This window comes from Sinocyclocheilus grahami, unplaced genomic scaffold, assembly GCF_001515645.1.
Source record: "Sinocyclocheilus grahami isolate Dianchi unplaced genomic scaffold, SAMN03320097.WGS_v1.1 scaffold123.1, whole genome shotgun sequence".
Classification (NCBI taxonomy): domain Eukaryota; kingdom Metazoa; phylum Chordata; class Actinopteri; order Cypriniformes; family Cyprinidae; genus Sinocyclocheilus; species Sinocyclocheilus grahami.
The window spans coordinates 608,813-627,836 of NW_015505302.1; the positions used below are offsets into that span (position 1 = coordinate 608,813).

General features: G+C 38.0%; 1 protein-coding gene across 1 annotated transcript in view; it reads left to right on the forward strand.

Moving 5' to 3' along the window:
- The window catches only part of LOC107590012 (echinoderm microtubule-associated protein-like 4), a 57,149-nt gene extending 39,349 nt beyond the window's left edge, over positions 1-17,800 (forward strand). The window contains exons 14-21 of the mRNA XM_016278610.1: positions 1,959-2,165; positions 3,343-3,468; positions 3,946-4,077; positions 11,938-11,951; positions 11,985-12,124; positions 12,343-12,441; positions 15,583-15,713; positions 16,731-17,800. Coding sequence (XP_016134096.1) covers positions 1,959-2,165; positions 3,343-3,468; positions 3,946-4,077; positions 11,938-11,951; positions 11,985-12,124; positions 12,343-12,441; positions 15,583-15,713; positions 16,731-17,225 — 1,344 coding nt within the window. The 3' untranslated portion in view covers positions 17,226-17,800. The remainder of the gene's footprint in view (positions 1-1,958; positions 2,166-3,342; positions 3,469-3,945; positions 4,078-11,937; positions 11,952-11,984; positions 12,125-12,342; positions 12,442-15,582; positions 15,714-16,730) is intronic.
- The last annotated feature ends 1,224 nt before the right edge of the window (positions 17,801-19,024 follow it).

Below are 19,024 nucleotides of genomic sequence, written 5' to 3' on the forward strand. Positions count from 1 at the left end.
CTCAATCTGTACATCTGGGGAAGTCGTGGCCTAATGGTTAGAGGACTCATAATCCAAAGCTTGTGGGTTCGAGTCTCGTACCGGCAGGGATTGTAGGTGGGGGGAGTGAATGTACAGCGCTCTCTCCCACCTTCAATACCACGACTGAGGTGGGCACCGACTTGAGCAAGGCACCGAACCCCCAACTGCTCCCTGGGCGCCGCAGCATAAATGGCTGCCCACTGCTCCGGGTGTGTGTTCACAGTTTGTGTGTGTTCACTGCTGTGTGTGTGCACTTTGGATGGGTAAATGCAGAGCACTAATTCCGAGTATGGGTCACCATACTTGGCCACATGTCACTTCACATTACAGTCCAGTGACATAGCGCCCCCTAAAGGACAGAAACTACTACTACTGCTACTAGTCATAGCACCCAGTTGAGCACTTTAAATAGTTTTACTTGGTATTTTGAAATAAAATATGCCATTAACCTTTTAAAACATTCTGCAATTTTCAAAACTCAAACTGAGTCTTCCTGAGTCCAAAGAAGTGCACTTATGGAAATTCAGCTGCCTGTAGCTCATCTCAAACTTCTACATAAACAACTGAATACATGAGCACATGACCGCCTATATTTACATATCAATGACACCTGATCAGAAGCTTGGCCCACACACAGCCACAGTCTTCAGTGTTATTACACTACCGTTCAAAAGTTTGGGGTCATTAAGATTTTTTTTATATTCAATGAAATGAATATTTATATTAATAAATAGTATACATCAAATCAATCAAAAGTGACAGTAAGTAAAGACATTTATAATGTTACAAAAGATTTCTATTTCAAATAAACTTCTTATTCATCAAAGAATCCTGAAAGAAAGTATCACAGTTTCCACCAAAATCTTTTTTGCACCTTGATAATAATCAGACATGTTTCTTGAGCAGCAAATCAGCATATGAGAATGATTTCTTCAGTTCATGTGACACTGAAGACAGGAGTAATTCAGCTTTGCATCACAGAAATAAATTACATTTTAAAATATATTTAAATAGAATGCAGTTATTTTTAATCGTAATGATATTTCACAATAGCACTGTTTTTACTGTATTTCTGATTAAATAAATTCGATGAGCATAAGAGGTTTCTTGCAAAAACATAAAAAAAATAATCCCGATCCCAGTTGCTGTCAACTTACTTTACCTAATTCTCCTCCAACTGTTGCTCCACCACAGTATACAAGAGAAAACGTATTGTGTTATAAATCACATTTTGACTTGTTCAAAGCAATGGCATTTAAAATGCAACTTGCATAGACAGAAGCATCTGTTCTTGTATGTTTTGTGGATTAGTATTATGCTAAATGAGTTGAAAAATGGAGTGACTGTGCAAAACCAACAAATAGACAAGCACACACTTTATGAAAATGAGTTTCGTAACATCCTCCTGTTATGAAGCCTTACATGTGTTGCACCGGCCATTGAAATTAATTTCTTCTTTTCCTCTTAAGTCATTTGGCATATGTCATGTCCTGAACTGGCCTCGTCTAGCTGATTTCCTGTCTCTGCGTCTGTATGCTTGCAGATACCATGTAACTGTAGAAGTGTGGTAGTGCTGGTGTGATGCAGTGTGTAATGTCAGACTGTTCAGAATCACACTCCGTTTCAGATAAGTGAGCGTGTGTGTAGAGTTATGTGTGTATTGACGGGGCCGGTTTAGCACTCCAGGGGTCTATATTTCCCTTGGCTTGGCTCTTTGTGCAGACAGCCGAGCCATCAGTATTATTACAGGGAGAAGTGATAATCTACTGGAATTCCCAGAATGCAACATCATCACACACACATGCACCCCTGGCCTCACTGGCAAGCATATCTACGAGCTTCTCTTTCTAAAAGCCCTATCACATCCCCAATAGCAAAACAGTCTGGCACTTAAACCACATTAGCCAGGAGAGATATTTGTGGGGTTCTATTCCCAGAAATTGTGTGCGAGTGGGTCTCCATCTGTCTTACTAACCCACCCCATCCCCACAGGAGCATTTCAGATCACGCGTCAGATCAAGGCTCACGATGGCAGCGTCTTCACACTGTGTCAGATGAGGAATGGCACTCTGCTCACAGGGGGCGGCAAAGACCACAAGATCATTCTGTGGGACCACGACCTGAATCCAGAGAGAGACATCGAGGTTAGAGGCCAAGCTGTGCTAAAGCTCACACTCACACATGCATGTTTTTAAAGAGATACATATCTGAAATACCGTACCAGTCAAAGGTTTGGAATAATTACACCTTCTTTTTTAATGTTTTTGAAAGAAGTCTTATGCAGACTGATCAAAAATACAGTAAAAACAGAAATGTTGTGTATTTTTTGTGAAAAAAACACACGAAATAAACAAATAAATAAATATTCTTAGTGACCCCAACATTTTGAGCAGTAGTATAGATGATACTGATAAATATATAGAAGTTACACTTTGGAGACAGTGTTACAGTGTAATTGGGTCAAACAATAAAAGTTTAATGCAGCTTAACTTTATTTTTCTTTTACATAAATTAGAATGTGTGCTGTTTATTTAATTTTTTTCTGAATAAAAATTATTGACTATCAAACATGATTTTTACCAGACACCCACTAAAATGTAATTCAGTGTAACAGTAGTTAATTTACCAAAAAACCTTGTCAGTCATATATAGAACAAGAATCATTAGATGGCATTAAAATACTCTTTTAACTATCAAAGTGCAGCCTCACAAAAACTTACTCAATTTAATTTGAAATCTTTACCAATATTTGCCACTATCCTTTAAACCTCTAGGGTTTACCCATTTGTCAGCAAGTTTTTAATCATTTAAAATATAATAAAATTTAGTATGATGACTTTTTCTTTTATGTATATTTAGAAGTACAGGTCAGAATAAGTATGTTTCAATTTTGCATTAAAATAGCTACTCCACTGAATGACGATGGAACATTATTTCACCCATATTATTTTCACAAGTTATTTGAAACATTAAAGTAGTTACTTTATTTGCATTTAATATGCTTTCTGTGTGTATAAAATCGCTATTATAAATTTAATTTGATGCGGACACCAAAATGAGACATCTCATCTTTTAGCCAATTACACAAATAAGAGTATAATATTAAATAACTGCATATACTTACTTTAGGGTTTGGTTTAGGGTCAGTTACTTGTAATTATGCATAATTTCCTGTTGCACTAGTAAATGTAACGTGTAACTATATCACCTTAAAATACAGTGTTACCAGTAAATCATAGGATATAATATGAGAAATATAACAAGCTCCTATAACAACATAAGAAATTAACATATCTATAATGTCTGTTTGCTTTTCTTCAGGTCCCAGATCAGTATGGCACTATTCGTGCAGTAGCCGAGGGCAAGGGGGAGCAGTTTTTGGTGGGCACATCACGCAACTTCATTCTGAGAGGCACTTTCAACGATGGATTCCAGGTGGAAGTGCAGGTAAACCAGAACTTTAAGTCACACTGTATGTATTTCATGTGCAGCCTTATACTCTTACAAATAAAGGTTTCAAAAGGGGATTTTTGCAGTGATGCCATGGAAGAACCATTTCTGGTTCCCCAAAGAACCTTTCAGTGAACAGTTCCTAAAATAACCCTTTTTTTCTTAGTGTGAAAGTTATTTTAATGATCTGAAGAACCCTTTTTCTCCATTATACAAAATCTTCTGTGGTATGGAAAGATTCCATGGGTGTTAAAGGTTCTTCATGCAACCACCAATGCCAATAAAGAACCTTTATTTTTAAGAGTATAGTGATGATCAATAAGCAGTTCCACACTCACTGTACACATGCTTACAAAACCAAAGCCAATAATCTTAATATCTCAAATACATACAAAGAGCCAGTGGATATCAAACATGTGCTTGTACCTGCAGTCGTAGTTGTGGAGTTAGTTTCATGGGAGTTGCTATTTTTAGGGACACACGGATGAGCTGTGGGGTCTGGCCGCCCACCCGTTCAAGGACCTGTTTCTCACCTGTGCTCAGGACAGACAGGTGTGTCTGTGGAACTCAGTGTACCACACACTGGAATGGACCAGACTGCTGGACGTAAGACTCCTACAAACACACATTTGCATACACATGCTCTGACGGTCAGTGGCCTGTTAAATATTACACATGTTAATAATAATAATAATTAGAGCCCGACCGATATATCGTTTTGCCGATTTTATCGGCCGATATGAGCCTGTCGCAGATATATCGGTATCGGCTAATATGCCACAGATATGAACATTTTGTTGCAGAGCATAAAACACAGATAAAAAAAGCTTGTTAATGGTGTAATTACGTATTTTGTCCAGCAGAGCATGCTCCATTGTTTGCTACTGGTGACCTGGATGAAACGCTTTAAAGCTTAAAGGGATAGTTCACCCAAAAATGAAAATTTGATGTTTATCTGCTTACCCCCAGGGCATCCAAGGTGTAGGTGACTTTGTTTCTTCAGTAGAACACAAACAAAGATTTTTAACACAAACTGTTGCAGTCTTTCAGTCATATAATGAAAGTGGATGGAAATCACGGCTTTGAGAGTCAAAAAAACATACACAAACTAAACCAAATTAAACCCTGCGGCTCGTGACGATACATTGATGTGTAAAGACACAAAACGATCGGTCTGTGCAAGAAACTGAACAGTATTTATATCGTTTTTTACCTCTGATTCACGCAATGTTCGAACTGTTCGGACTGTCTTGAAGCGCTTCCTGAGCGCGTTCTCAACAGCAGGTGCGTGACGCGTCTTCTTATTCCATTTGGTGACGGTAATGCACTTATAAGTCTGCGATCCGCCGTAAAGCAAGAAAAACACGCGTCACGCACCTGCTGTTGAGAACGCGCTTAGGACAGTTCATAAGGGGTAAGCAGATAAACATCACATTTTAATTTTTGGGTGAACTGTCCCTTTAAGTGTATGTAATACCATTGAAACTTTGAACGACCATATATCCGTAATGGCGCGGCGGATCCGCACCAAATTTGGGGGATCAGCTTCAGCTCGAGGAACCCTCTCGAACGCCGACTCGAGTGTACGTCTCAAGGCCCCCTTTCGAATGAAACCACCGCCTTTTGGTAGACCGGGAGTTATGGGCTGTTAAATTCGCCAACCGATCTGGCGATCCCGTGGGGCTACCGACGCGTGGAGAGTGGCGTTCCAGAGGGCTCCTCGAGCTGAAGGGATCCCCCGAATTTGGTGGAGATCCGCCGCCGCATTCACGGCCAACACTTTCACTTCAGTAAGGAGGTCTCTTCTTCAGGCAACAGCATTCAAGCGTTGTCTTATTCGACTGTAAGTGCCCTGCGAAGTGGACTTCACATGATATTCCGCCATGATTCCAGTTCCAAGGGAAACGTACATGTTACATTCAAAGGGCATTAAAGTGCGTGAGACATGAATTTATATTGTATTTATTTACAGAGGTATATTATGTCACATTTCACACTTCTCTAGTAAGTTTCGTCTGTGTGTGAAGACCGTAGCGCAAATCTGTGAATGAATGTTCCGAAGTGAAATAAACTTGGAATGGAATTGAATTGAAATAAAGTTGAATAAACTTCAACTTTACTGTTCAGTGCACTGATGTCAGACCCATTTTGGAAAATAAAGTTTATTGTTAAATTGTTAAATGCCCTGCCTCCATTACTGCAGAGCATAAAACACAGATAAAAAAAGCTTGTTAATGGTGTAATTACGTATTTTGTCCAGCAGAGCATGCTCCATTGTTTGCTACTGGTGACCTGGATGAAACGCTTTAAAGCTTAAAGGGATAGTTCACCCAAAAATGAAAATTTGATGTTTATCTGCTTACCCCCAGGGCATCCAAGGTGTAGGTGACTTTGTTTCTTCAGTAGAACACAAACAAAGATTTTTAACACAAACTGTTGCAGTCTTTCAGTCATATAATGAAAGTGGATGGAAATCACGGCTTTGAGAGTCAAAAAAACATACACAAACTAAACCAAATTAAACCCTGCGGCTCGTGACGATACATTGATGTGTAAAGACACAAAACGATCGGTCTGTGCAAGAAACTGAACAGTATTTATATCGTTTTTTACCTCTGATTCACGCAATGTTCGAACTGTTCGGACTGTCTTGAAGCGCTTCCTGAGCGCGTTCTCAACAGCAGGTGCGTGACGCGTCTTCTTATTCCATTTGGTGACGGTAATGCACTTATAAGTCTGCGATCCGCCGTAAAGCAAGAAAAACACGCGTCACGCACCTGCTGTTGAGAACGCGCTTAGGACAGTTCATAAGGGGTAAGCAGATAAACATCACATTTTAATTTTTGGGTGAACTGTCCCTTTAAGTGTATGTAATACCATTGAAACTTTGAACGACCATATATCCGTAATGGCGCGGCGGATCCGCACCAAATTTGGGGGATCAGCTTCAGCTCGAGGAACCCTCTCGAACGCCGACTCGAGTGTACGTCTCAAGGCCCCCTTTCGAATGAAACCACCGCCTTTTGGTAGACCGGGAGTTATGGGCTGTTAAATTCGCCAACCGATCTGGCGATCCCGTGGGGCTACCGACGCGTGGAGAGTGGCGTTCCAGAGGGCTCCTCGAGCTGAAGGGATCCCCCGAATTTGGTGGAGATCCGCCGCCGCATTCACGGCCAACACTTTCACTTCAGTAAGGAGGTCTCTTCTTCAGGCAACAGCATTCAAGCGTTGTCTTATTCGACTGTAAGTGCCCTGCGAAGTGGACTTCACATGATATTCCGCCATGATTCCAGTTCCAAGGGAAACGTACATGTTACATTCAAAGGGCATTAAAGTGCGTGAGACATGAATTTATATTGTATTTATTTACAGAGGTATATTATGTCACATTTCACACTTCTCTAGTAAGTTTCGTCTGTGTGTGAAGACCGTAGCGCAAATCTGTGAATGAATGTTCCGAAGTGAAATAAACTTGAAATGGAATTGAATTGAAATAAAGTTGAATAAACTTCAACTTTACTGTTCAGTGCACTGATGTCAGACCCATTTTGGAAAATAAAGTTTATTGTTAAATTGTTAAATGCCCTGCCTCCATTACATATCTTTGTCACGTCATTATAAGTGTTTGATCACCACATTTGAGTGATCATTGCAAAAAATGTGTTTATGTATATATATTATGTTTATGTATATACTGTATTCTTTATATAGTACCAGTCAAAAGTTTGGACACACGAATGGGAAAGTGTCCAAACTTTTGACTGGTACTGTACTATATTATACACAAAGAATATCGGCCTTTTTTTACTCCCTTATATCGGTATCGGCATCGGCCACCCAAAAAAAAACATATCGGTCGGGCTCTAATAATAATCATAGACACGATATGCTGCCTTTTCTCCAGGTAATCAGCCTCAAGGGTTATGTTAGAGATGGCCTTAAAAGGCATAACCTTTTGGGGGTTAATTTTTGTAACAGTTAAATCCATCCAGTGCTGCAGTTATGTTCTATACTTTAGACTTAATTTCACTGGTTACTAGCATAAATGATGCAATATCAGCATTTTCTATCGTATTCTGCAAACAAAGTTTAGGCTGGTTAAATTATGGCCCAGTGTTTTGTTCTTCTGAAAATACCAAAGAAATTAAACTTGTTTGTGGAAACATTATCTTTATAAAGATGTGATGCGTACTGAAAATTTCAGAGGCATCTCAGAAAAAAAAGCGGAATAAACAATAATAAACTTTGACACATGCCATGACATTTAGTGGTTCCTGAAAAAAACCCTTTTATTAAGACATTAGTAAAAAGTCAGCTTGTGCAGTTTGGCAAATACTGACTTGATGTAAGAGCGGTTACTGTTTTCTTATAGTGTGTCTCTGAGCTAAGACTATGGTTCGAAAGATTGAAAGATACCCCGAATAACCAATAAATACCCCTTGTCATCTTAACTGTAGGCTGTTTACATTTGTATGCAGTAATACAGTATTTAGTTGAAGTATGTATATCAGGTTATGTTTTCAATTTTTGTCACCTCATCCACGCATTTAGAGCAGTGGTTCTCAACCAGGTGGCTGGGACCCACTATTTTCTTTCTTGCTTGCTTTTTTTTTTTTTTCTTCTTATGAACAACTGAATTTAAGTATCAAGGTTCCCACAGTCTTGGAAAACCTGTATGTGAGGGAAGTGTGATGATTACATTTTTTTTAACCTGGAAAAGACATGGAAATGTGTACATCATGGAAATCTGGAAATATGTTTGTTTTTTTTGTAGTTCAAGTTCAACTTAAAAATTTGAAAGAAAAAAAAAGTAAAATCTCTTCACGAAAAACTGGAAACATCATGCAGATGCATCGGTCATAAAAAGTGTAAATTTGAAATGCATTCAGTTCTTAAAACACTTCAAATTCTGAAATATTTTAATAATTATTCATTCTAATTATATATAATTAGAATTATTTTAATGCATTGTCACTTTTAGTGGCTGTAAAAGTTTAAAAGCACCTTTCATTTCAGCAGAAATATGTTTGCCTGATGAAGGTCAGTGGACCGAAACGTTGCGTTTAATAAAGTTTAAGAATTAGCAAGTATTGATAGTGTGCGGGTTCGTTACTTATTTCTGATTCAACTTTTTGTTCGTTTTTGTTCCCATGCACCTATCCTCGTTTCAGGTGTGCTGAGTTTACGTTGATTGAGCAGAAATATGTTTGAAATTAGAAATATATTAGAACATCTGCTTTAGAACCAGAACTCTCAGTTTTTTAATAGAGTCTCGTACTCTTTGAGCGTGACAGTATTGATGGTGATATTTGGACACGTAAGCAAAAGTTACAAATATCACCGAGTGATTCGTTGCAAAGAAAAAAGAAAATCTCACAAAAACTGCAAATCACCAAAACATCAGCTTTTTTTAAAAGTATTTGAAAACGGTTAGTTCTGAGAAAAGCTCCAACAGCGTTTGAGTGCAGATGTGACATGGTTTAATAGTTTATCTAAGCAATTCATAAGAGATTCATACATTTTTAAATGTGACTTAAATGTGCAAAAGCGTCCAAATACTGTTGAGGTCAAAAATTCCAAGCAATGCACCATTGAGCTATAAACCATTTGCATTACAGTGCAGCGTGGGAAAGTTCGGCTTCTACTGACCTCGTTCGACAGCCATAGAAAGGATGTTCAGGATCTAAGATAGTGGAAATACATATAGCACATGTCAATATGTGTATGAAAAGCGGGACATGGAGAGACAGGTGATAATTATAATCTACAGGGGACTCTGTGTGCAGATAGCAAGCTTTCACAAACTCAAGACTCTTTAAAACACGTACACACACTCGCATGTAAATGTCAGCACACATGTGGGAGGGAAGCCTGTCGACTCAAGTCAGACAAACAGAGATTCCCTCCCTGAGCTATAAGGCAGATGGTATTAGCTTTGTGTCTCTCTTTGCACTGGGTGGAGACCCTCCAGCATTATTTATTGAGACCACTGAATTCAGTCTTTGAAAAAACCTTTCTGCTTTTCCATCCCTTCGATTAGTTGTCAGTGTTTGTGAGATGAGATTGATTTTCGACTGAAATTTTGAACTCTGTTGCTTTCATGTATCTTGGTTAAAGAGCTAAGAGTACCTTAGAAATGAAATTGTCATTATTTCCTCACTTATATGTTGTTTTAAACCTGTACGATTTACTTTCATGAAGAACAAAATTAGATATTAGTCCAATCAGCTGTTTTCCATACAATGAACATGGATGTTCATTCACTCTGCCAAGTTCCAAAAAGGACAACAGAGCACCCTAAAAGTATCATAATACAGTGGCCTCAAAACGTATTTGGACACGTAAGCAAAAGTTACAAATATCACCGAGTGATTCATTGCAAAGAAAAAAGAAAATATCACCAAATCATCACCAAAACATCAGCTTTTTTAAAAGTATTTGAAAACGGTTAGTTCTGAGAAAAGCTCCAACAGCGTTTGAGTGCAGATGACATGGTTTAATAGTTTATCTAAGCAATTCATAAGAGATTCGTGCATTTTTAAATGTGACTTAAATGTGCAAAAGCGTCCAAATACTGTTAAGGTCAAAAATCCCAAGCAATGCACCATTGAGCTATAAACCATTTGCATTACAGTGCAGCGTGGGAAAGTTCGGCTTCTACTGACCTCGTTCGACAGCCATAGAAAGGATGTTCAGGATCTAAGATAGTGGAAATACATATAGCACATGTCAATATGTGTATGAAAAGCGGGACATGGAGAGACAGGTGATAATTATAATCTACAGGGGACTCTGTGTGCAGATAGCAAGCTTTCACAAACTCAAGACTCTTTAAAACACGTACACACACTCGCATGTAAATGTCAGCACACATGTGGGAGGGAAGCCTGTCGACTCAAGTCAGACAAACAGAGATTCCCTCCCTGAGCTATAAGGCAGATGGTATTAGCTTTGTGTCTCTCTTTGCACTGGGTGGAGACCCTCCAGCATTATTTATTGAGACCACTGAATTCAGTCTTTGAAAAAACCTTTCTGCTTTTCCATCCCTTCGATTAGTTGTCAGTGTTTGTGAGATGAGATTGATTTTCGACTGAAATTTTGAACTCTGTTGCTTTCATGTATCTTGGTTAAAGAGCTAAGAGTACCTTAGAAATGAAATTGTCATTATTTCCTCACTTATATGTTGTTTTAAACCTGTACGATTTACTTTCATGAAGAACAAAATTAGATATTAGTCCAATCAGCTGTTTTCCATACAATGAACATGGATGTTCATTCACTCTGCCAAGTTCCAAAAAGGACAACAGAGCACCCTAAAAGTATCATAAACACAGTCCAAATGACTCACACACGTCAAGTATTAGACAATTATTTAATTGGTTTGGGTGTGAAACGGCTCTCAAATTGAATTGCCATGGCTTCCATTCAAACATGAAAAAAAAGATGACGAAATGCACCTTAGTATACTTTTAAAAAGAGTACTTGTTACTTTAAAAGAGTATAATCAAGTGCAAAGTGAATGTAATGTTTTCAGACAATTAAATGCATCACAACAGAGCACCCTAAAAGTATCATATAAACAGTCCAAATGACTCACACACGTCATTTCAAGTATTAGACAATTATTTAATTGGTTTGGGTGTGAAACGGCTCTCAAATTGAATTACCATGGCTTCCATTCAAACATGAAAAAAAAGATGACGAAATGCACCTTAGTATACTTTTAAAAAGAGTACTTGTTACTTTAAAAGAGTATAATCAAGTGCAAAGTGAATGTAATGTTTTCAGACAATTAAATGCATCTTAAGTATTCTTCTTAAATTTATGTTGAATGCAGTTAGCAGGACTTTAGCGTTTAAGTGCATTATTATATGAAATTTCATTTTTACTTTTATTGTCATTGAAATAGGGTTAAAGTGTACTGCCAAATGCATGTATGGTAACCTAACATATACTTGAATGTGATTTTTGTTGTCATTTTTATGTATTTGAATATATTCGCAATTTCACATTTGTAATGATGAAATTACAGTTTATTACAATTCAAATGTAGTAGCTTGAAATACAATATCAAATAACACACATCAGATAATTAGAATCAAATACTTTACATGTGCTTTATGTTAATCAACACATCAAAATAAGTGTACTTCTTTAAAGCACGACAAAATGTGCTTTTATTCAAATGCAATGATTTAAACTTTAAAGTAAAACTGTTCATTTGACATTACAAAGTGTGCTTAAGTTTAAGAAGTACACTTAAATAGCTTTTTATTTCGTTAATATTATATTATTTGCAAAGTAGCGTTTTTATATACTTTTAATACAAATAAACGCATTTCTTTTTCACAAGGGTTGCAGCCATTGAAATGTTTGCTTAAATGTTGAATGAATAACATCTTAAATGTTGATCTTTTCTTTGAACAAAGATATTGTGTGAATTTCTACATTTGTGTTCCATTGAAGATCCGAGCAGCTCTGTGATCCATTACAGTTCCATTCTGATCATTGAGAATGTTTTCTTTCTCCTTTTTCATTGTCAAATCTTTTAATCTCCGTCTTCAGGGACATTCCAGCTACATTACACATCTTGACTGGTCCCCCGACAACAAGTTCATCATGTCCAACTCAGGAGACTATGAAATCCTTTACTGTGAGTGGATGACCGCAACAAGCTCTCACTGAAAAACATTCATCTCCAACCATATTTCATTTTTGTCTCATTGGTTTGGTAGAATACATCATTAGTGATTCAGCTTGTGGTTTGTGTTTGCACTTTTTTTATTTTTTTTTGGGACCAAAAGCTGTTGAAACTTCAATTTTGCACCATATTCCAGATTTTCCTGATAAATTGTTTTCCCTCTTCCACAGGGGACATTCCAAACGGTTGTAAGTTGATTCGTAACCGTTCTGAGTGCAAGGACATCGACTGGGCCACATATACCTGCGTGCTAGGATTCCACGTCTTTGGTCAGTATCTGAAGAGTGATGCATTGTGGGCATTATTGCTAGTTAGGGGTTTGATACCTACTATGCAGTACCCACTGCTGAAATCTCGCCGCCTTTGAAGGGTCTGTCACTGAATGACTGTGTATGTAAATCAAACTTATGACTGAAAATTGGCTAGAAGTATGTGTGCGTGCCTCGTTTGTTTTTTTCCAAACGTGTGGCTGGTATTTGAACCCTGTCAGTGGTTTAGTTTTGAGGGGGTCTTAGTCTTATTCTCTTTCTCCCACACACCAACACACATTTGCTTGGCAGTCTAAATGAGGGGACATACCAGACTCCTGCTATAACTTTAACCCAAAAAGATAAAGTAATCTGTATTTAGTAATCCGGTATATGCAAATTAATGCTTTATCATATTTAGCTCATTTCTGGGGACAAATTTTGCACATCACCTTTATTTATAGTCTGATTGTCAGTCAGCTGTTCTCCCTTTGCAGCATTTTTCATCTCACTTACTTTCAGTCTTTGCAACTCTGTCTTTATACACACAATTATAGTCTCCCTTTATAATTTCGCTCACATTCTGAATGACTTCATGTCTAAGCAGGGTGATTACAAAAAATTACGAAAGTAGTTCAGCCCACAGACTCACTTTATCTGTCAGCATAGCGAGCCGTCTAGTGTGTGCAGGTCTGTAATGCTGGAGATGGCAGCACATTCACACGGTGCTTTTGAATAAAGCCAGCCCAGTCCCGACCACAACTCCACATATTTTAGCACTTTATTAGACTGGAAAAATATTTGGTAGAAAGAACTGTTCAAATTCTCTAGCACTGAGCTAATAGATTAGAGCAGTACAGTGAATGCGATACAGAAAACTGTGTGTGTGTGTGTGTGTGTGTGTGTGTGTGTGTGTGAGAGCGAGAGAGAGAGAGAGAGATTCCTGTACCTAGTGTTCTTCCGCCTCCTGCTGGTAATCTTGTTGAAGGCTCCTTATCCATTCATGATCATAGCGTTTGAATGTGGTGAGGTATCTACAGTGCACAGCATAAATGAGTACACCCCCTCTGAATAAATATAAAAGATGTATTTTCTTAATGAGCACTAATATAATTCATGGAAAGATGGCAAAATTGAAACATATTAAACATATACTTAATAAAAACAACAAAATATATGCCAATATTTTCGGTAAGATAAGTAAATTAGCCAATTTTGTTTAAATGAAGGATTGCAGAAATGAGTACACCCTAGATTTAATTCAGAAAATGTATAATATTCTAGAACTTAGTATGTCCTCCAGAACTTAAAGTACACTGCTCTGACCCTTCTTGGCACTGAGTGTACAAGTTCATGACAAATTTTCACATCTGTCCAGTTTAACTCCTGGAGGACCACCTCCTTAAATGCTCTGGTCTTTAATGGGGAGTGTTGCTCAGCTCGTCTCTACAGAATCATTCATTGTCATGCTGAAAAAATGCCCAGTAATGCAGGGAATGAGAAGAGGGTTGCATCTTCTGTTTCAAGTTTTTGTATTACATCACACAGTGGTGTGTGAATTCATGCCAGCGTTGATAAAGCACAACTCCCTCACACCTTCAGCACTCATTCATCCCTATATAAAAGCTTTACTACCACTGAACGTCACTGTGGGTGCCAAGCACTTCTCTCTGTACTCCTCCTCTAGCAACACCAGAACATTTTGGATGCTTTTGGATCCGAAATGATTTATTTGGTCTCTTGAGACCAGAGTATGGATTCCCAGAAGTCTCTATTTTGTAAATATGGGCCCTGGAAGAGGTTAAATGAGTTTATTTTGCTTTGGCTACAGTAGGTAATTCTAGTGGTGACAACAACCATGCATGTCACTTCTGCATGCTGCGGCATACTCTGTGAGATAAAGTGTCACTCTTTGCATAGCTTTGGCCGGCTCTGAGACACTTGCATGTTATTTCTCCTGCTCTTTTTCTAGCAAAAACTCACTCATTACTAAATGAAAAATTAAAGTGAAGACCTGATTATTTCAGGAGCCTTATCACAAGTCAATTGTTTTTGAAAGTTGGTGCTACTTCTCCTATATTTTCACACTTAAAACAATTATTTGGTATTCCTCTTGTACCATTGTCCTCTTTTATGCTAAGAAATAAGTCACCTGGCAGTTCTCTCCCAAGTGGTTCCACTGCTGCCAGCATTAAGTCTGAGTATGATTCAGTGGGCTATATAACACTTTTAATTGTCAGGAAATTACTTGTCTTTAAAAGTTTTGGTTCAACATATTTACCTGTTGATCAAAAATAGCCTTAAACCTATACACTTTTTTTTTTTGTTAGTTTTATTTAGTAATTTCAGGAGGGTGTACTCATTTTTGCAACACAAAATGTTATCACTTTGATAAGAAAATGTTATTTTGCTGAATAATTTTGGCATTCATCTTTGGTAATTGATCAATCAGGCTTGTTGGAACATTCCAAAGAACCCTAACATGTCTTCTAAGAAAAGAGTAATTGCTGAATTTGTTAGGTTTTTAGAGGGGGTGTACTCGTTTATGCCGTGCACTGTATGTGCTTGTGGATATTATAGTGATGAGGTCAAAAATACCTTCCCTTGTTACAGTTAGTTAGGATTTTAAGTTTCTTACTTCTCGCTAAAATGGATTTTAACAGAATATTAAATTACCACCAACATATAAGTGCATTTATCAAGCACAAAAAAAATATTTATGTATTTAGGATCTCAACGTCAAATTTGGACACATTAAATCAAATTTGAAAATTTAAATTTAAAGTAAGTTCAAATGTATACACTTAAGTAAACACTATAAGTTAAGACATAGTGATAAACATAATTGTTTAACTGCAGAAAAACGATAGGGACAGAAGGGCGATGACTTGAAACATCTTCATTGTGTAAAAATAAATAAATACATAGGATAAATAATGTTCTGATTTACTGAACTGACTCCCTAAATGATACCAAAATATACATGCATTTTTTGTGACTCCACACTTCAGATTGGGAAACATTACTTGTTCCTGGAAAAGCTACAATCTGAGATACTGACAGGCTACTGATGAATGTCGTAATTATGTTTGTAGTGTGGCTTCTAGCTAGTTACACCCCATTGTTGTACACTTATGTGTCTCTGTGTTTGCTGTGTAACAGGTGTTTGGCCGGAAGGTTCAGATGGGACAGATATCAATGCCCTTGTGCGATCTCACAACAGGAAGGTGATCGCTCTGGCTGATGACTTCTGTAAAGTGCACCTTTTCCAGTACCCCTGCTCAAGACCGAAGGTCTGTCACATCACTTTACTGTCGTATTTTAAAGAGTATCTTTACTTTTACATTTTAGAAGATGATGTGTATTAGTTGTTGGTTAAATGTCTGAAGCCAGACATAAGGGTTTGAAACAGTAAATCAGTTTGATTCAAGATTCAGTTTGTTTTAATACACTGAACAGCAATTTGATTCAGTTACTTTAAGTTACAGGATTGATTTTCTTTAAAACTTTAGCGAAAATTCACCCTATCTGTTTTCTAAATGAATGTTATTGATTTTATTGTGAACAATTTACAGTTGTTTTTTGACCTCGTAATTCTGAGTCATTCTTCCAATGAAACTGCAGACTACTCCAATCATTTATTCAACTTAAACTCTGCCCCTTTCTTAAAATTGACTGCAAGATCACATTCAGATCTGCCTCCATCCAATCAATAACCATTGGATTGTCACTATCCTACTTTTTTTTTGGGGGGGGGGGGGGGTAATCCATTGTACATCACAACACAATATAGACTTTAGCGCAATGTTGATAATATTTGAGGAGGGGGTAATGAAATGTAGTGCTGTCAAACGATTAATCGCATCCAAAATAAAAGTTTTTGTTTGCATAATATATGTGTGTGTACTGTGTATATTTATTATGTATATATAAATACACACACATGCATGTATATATTTCAGAAAAATATGTTATGTTTGTATATTAAATATATTTATTTATAATATAAATTATATGACGTGTAAATACATGTAAATATTTTCAAAATATATGCTGTATGTATGTGTATTTATATATACATCATAAATATACACAACACACACCCATATATTATGCAAACAAAAACTTTTATTTTGTATGCGATTAATTGCGATTAATTCTTTTGACAGCACTAATGAAATGTGACTGGACATAAACATGAGCTGTACATGAGCTGTAATTGGGTGAAATTGGGTGAAATTCATGAAGCCTGGGGGCTATTATATCATCTCGTTAACTGAAATTTCACTAGTTTTATTATTTAATTGCAGGCCCCAAGCCACAAGTACAGTGCCCACAGCAGTCACGTGACAAACGTGAGCTTCATGCACAGCGACAGTAACCTGATTTCAACGGGCGGCAAGGACATGAGCATCATGCAGTGGCGTCTGGTGGAGAAGACCTCATCCTTGGTGCACAGCGACTCCAGCCTGGGCCTGGGCGATTCCCTGCTGCACAACTCCACTCCTCGCACCCTGGCATCGGTACCCAGCGTTCCCCACACTCCTACTGAGCCCATGCCGGTGCCAGCCTCGCTACCCATCAGCAGCCAACCCAACACCAACACTCCCCCTCTCACTCCCCCCGAACCCCTGCACACAGTTACTCCTAATGGACAGCAGGATGGCTCCCCCGAAACCCCGCCCCCTTCGGATGAGGCCACACCCACATCCGATAGCACCCTGAGCCCCAAGGACAGCCTAGAGCCTAGCGACGATACAGCCACACCCAGTGATGAGGGCACGACCTTTAACCCGCCCTTATAAGGCAGTCCGACCCCTTCTCTCGCCTGCTCGATAGCCCGCCCAAAGGCACCAGCATGTCACTGCAGCCTCCCTGTCGGATTACAAAAGCAGGGACTCCTCAGTTTTTTATCCTTTCAAGATTTTCTTTTAATTTCGTGTCTTAGTTTTGTTGTTATGTTGACATTCAGTAGATGTGGTTGTGGAGGCATTGGTTTGGGTTGGATGGTTGGAGGTTTGGAATGTGTAGTTAAAAACCTTTGGAAAGATTTAGCACACCTACAAGTTTACACTGACACACACACATACACTACCACACAAACACTAATACACATGCATAGACACATCGATAACTGTGATACATTAAAAAAAAGAGAAGAAAGCAAATGATTTACCAGTTTTAGATTCATGTAAACAGATAAACGGACAAATACAACAAAAAATGGACACATGCTTTAAATTTATTGGCATTTGGCATATACATCAATACACTTACTTCTTAAGGATCAATAACTAAGGATGAATTAAGTTGAATTACCAGACCTTTTCCTCACTTTCCTCACCCAACAAAATGAACTTTCTGTATTTATTTACTCATCCTCATGTCATTCCAAACCTGTATGACTGACTTTCTTCTGTGGAACACAAATGTTTCATAAATGTTTTAAAGATGTTTTATAAATGTTTCGAGGATCTTTCGACTGTTTTTGTCCATACAATGAAAGTCAATTGGGTCCAAATCAACATTGGACCACTTTGACTTTCATTCTTCAAAATATCTTTTCATTTGTTGTGCAAAAGGCAAGTCATATAGGTTTGGAACAACGTGAAGTTGAGTAAATGTTAATTTTTTGGGTAAACTATCCCTTTAAATTAGTAAACCTCTCGCTCTCTGTGAACATTGGTGGAGGGCTGCATGTAAAGCTGATTTGCATGCTTACATAGCATCTGTCCCTGAGCCAAAAACTGCAGGACATATATATCTGGTGACGCCAGGCAGGTGCCCCTGGCTCATTGGTTGGACTCAAGAACCTCAACAATTCAAGCTGCTTCTGCCGGTCGCCATGGTCACTGACACCTTGAATTTCAACTCGGCACAATTATCGCCGCTTTACAGAAGAATAGCCATAAACAGCAGAGCAGTTCATTCAGCACAAACACAAGTAACACACACACACAAGCCTGACCTGCCTCAGAATGGGGTCTGCATGGCAATAGCAGAGCTATTTTATAAAAACCCGCCTGTCTAAAAATGCCGTACGACCCTCACATCTCCCTCAGTTTCCTCTGTTGGACTGGAGAACCTCTGTTCTCATACCATCCATTTTAACCTTGCATCCAAATGACTCTCTTCTCACTGAGACTGAATTGTTTTTAGGTTTCATTTTGGGACAGTTTTTCTTGTCATTTTGTTCATTGGACTGAGATGTTTTTGTTTTTTATCATATGAGAGAAATGATAGATTAAACGAGTCTTAAATGTGCGTGAGTGTGTATGTGCGCGCAAGTTGCCGCTTCTTTCATTCCGCTGAAGGGTGATCGCCCTCCCCCTCTCTCCCTCACATTTCTCAGGATCACTCCTTTTGGAGAGAGTCCAAAAGAGAAAGAATGTCAAAGGATGAAATGTTTTTCCCCACTCCTTTTTGTAATGCTTACAAAAACAGTACCAGAAAGTACCATGATAATACCCTGGAATTATTTGTACCATATTTGGCTAATTTAGATCATTTGCGACATTGCGATGAAATTTTTGACATTGCCAGGATGGAATATCATGGTGTTTGAGTATGGTGTGATATTATATTTATATATATATATATATAT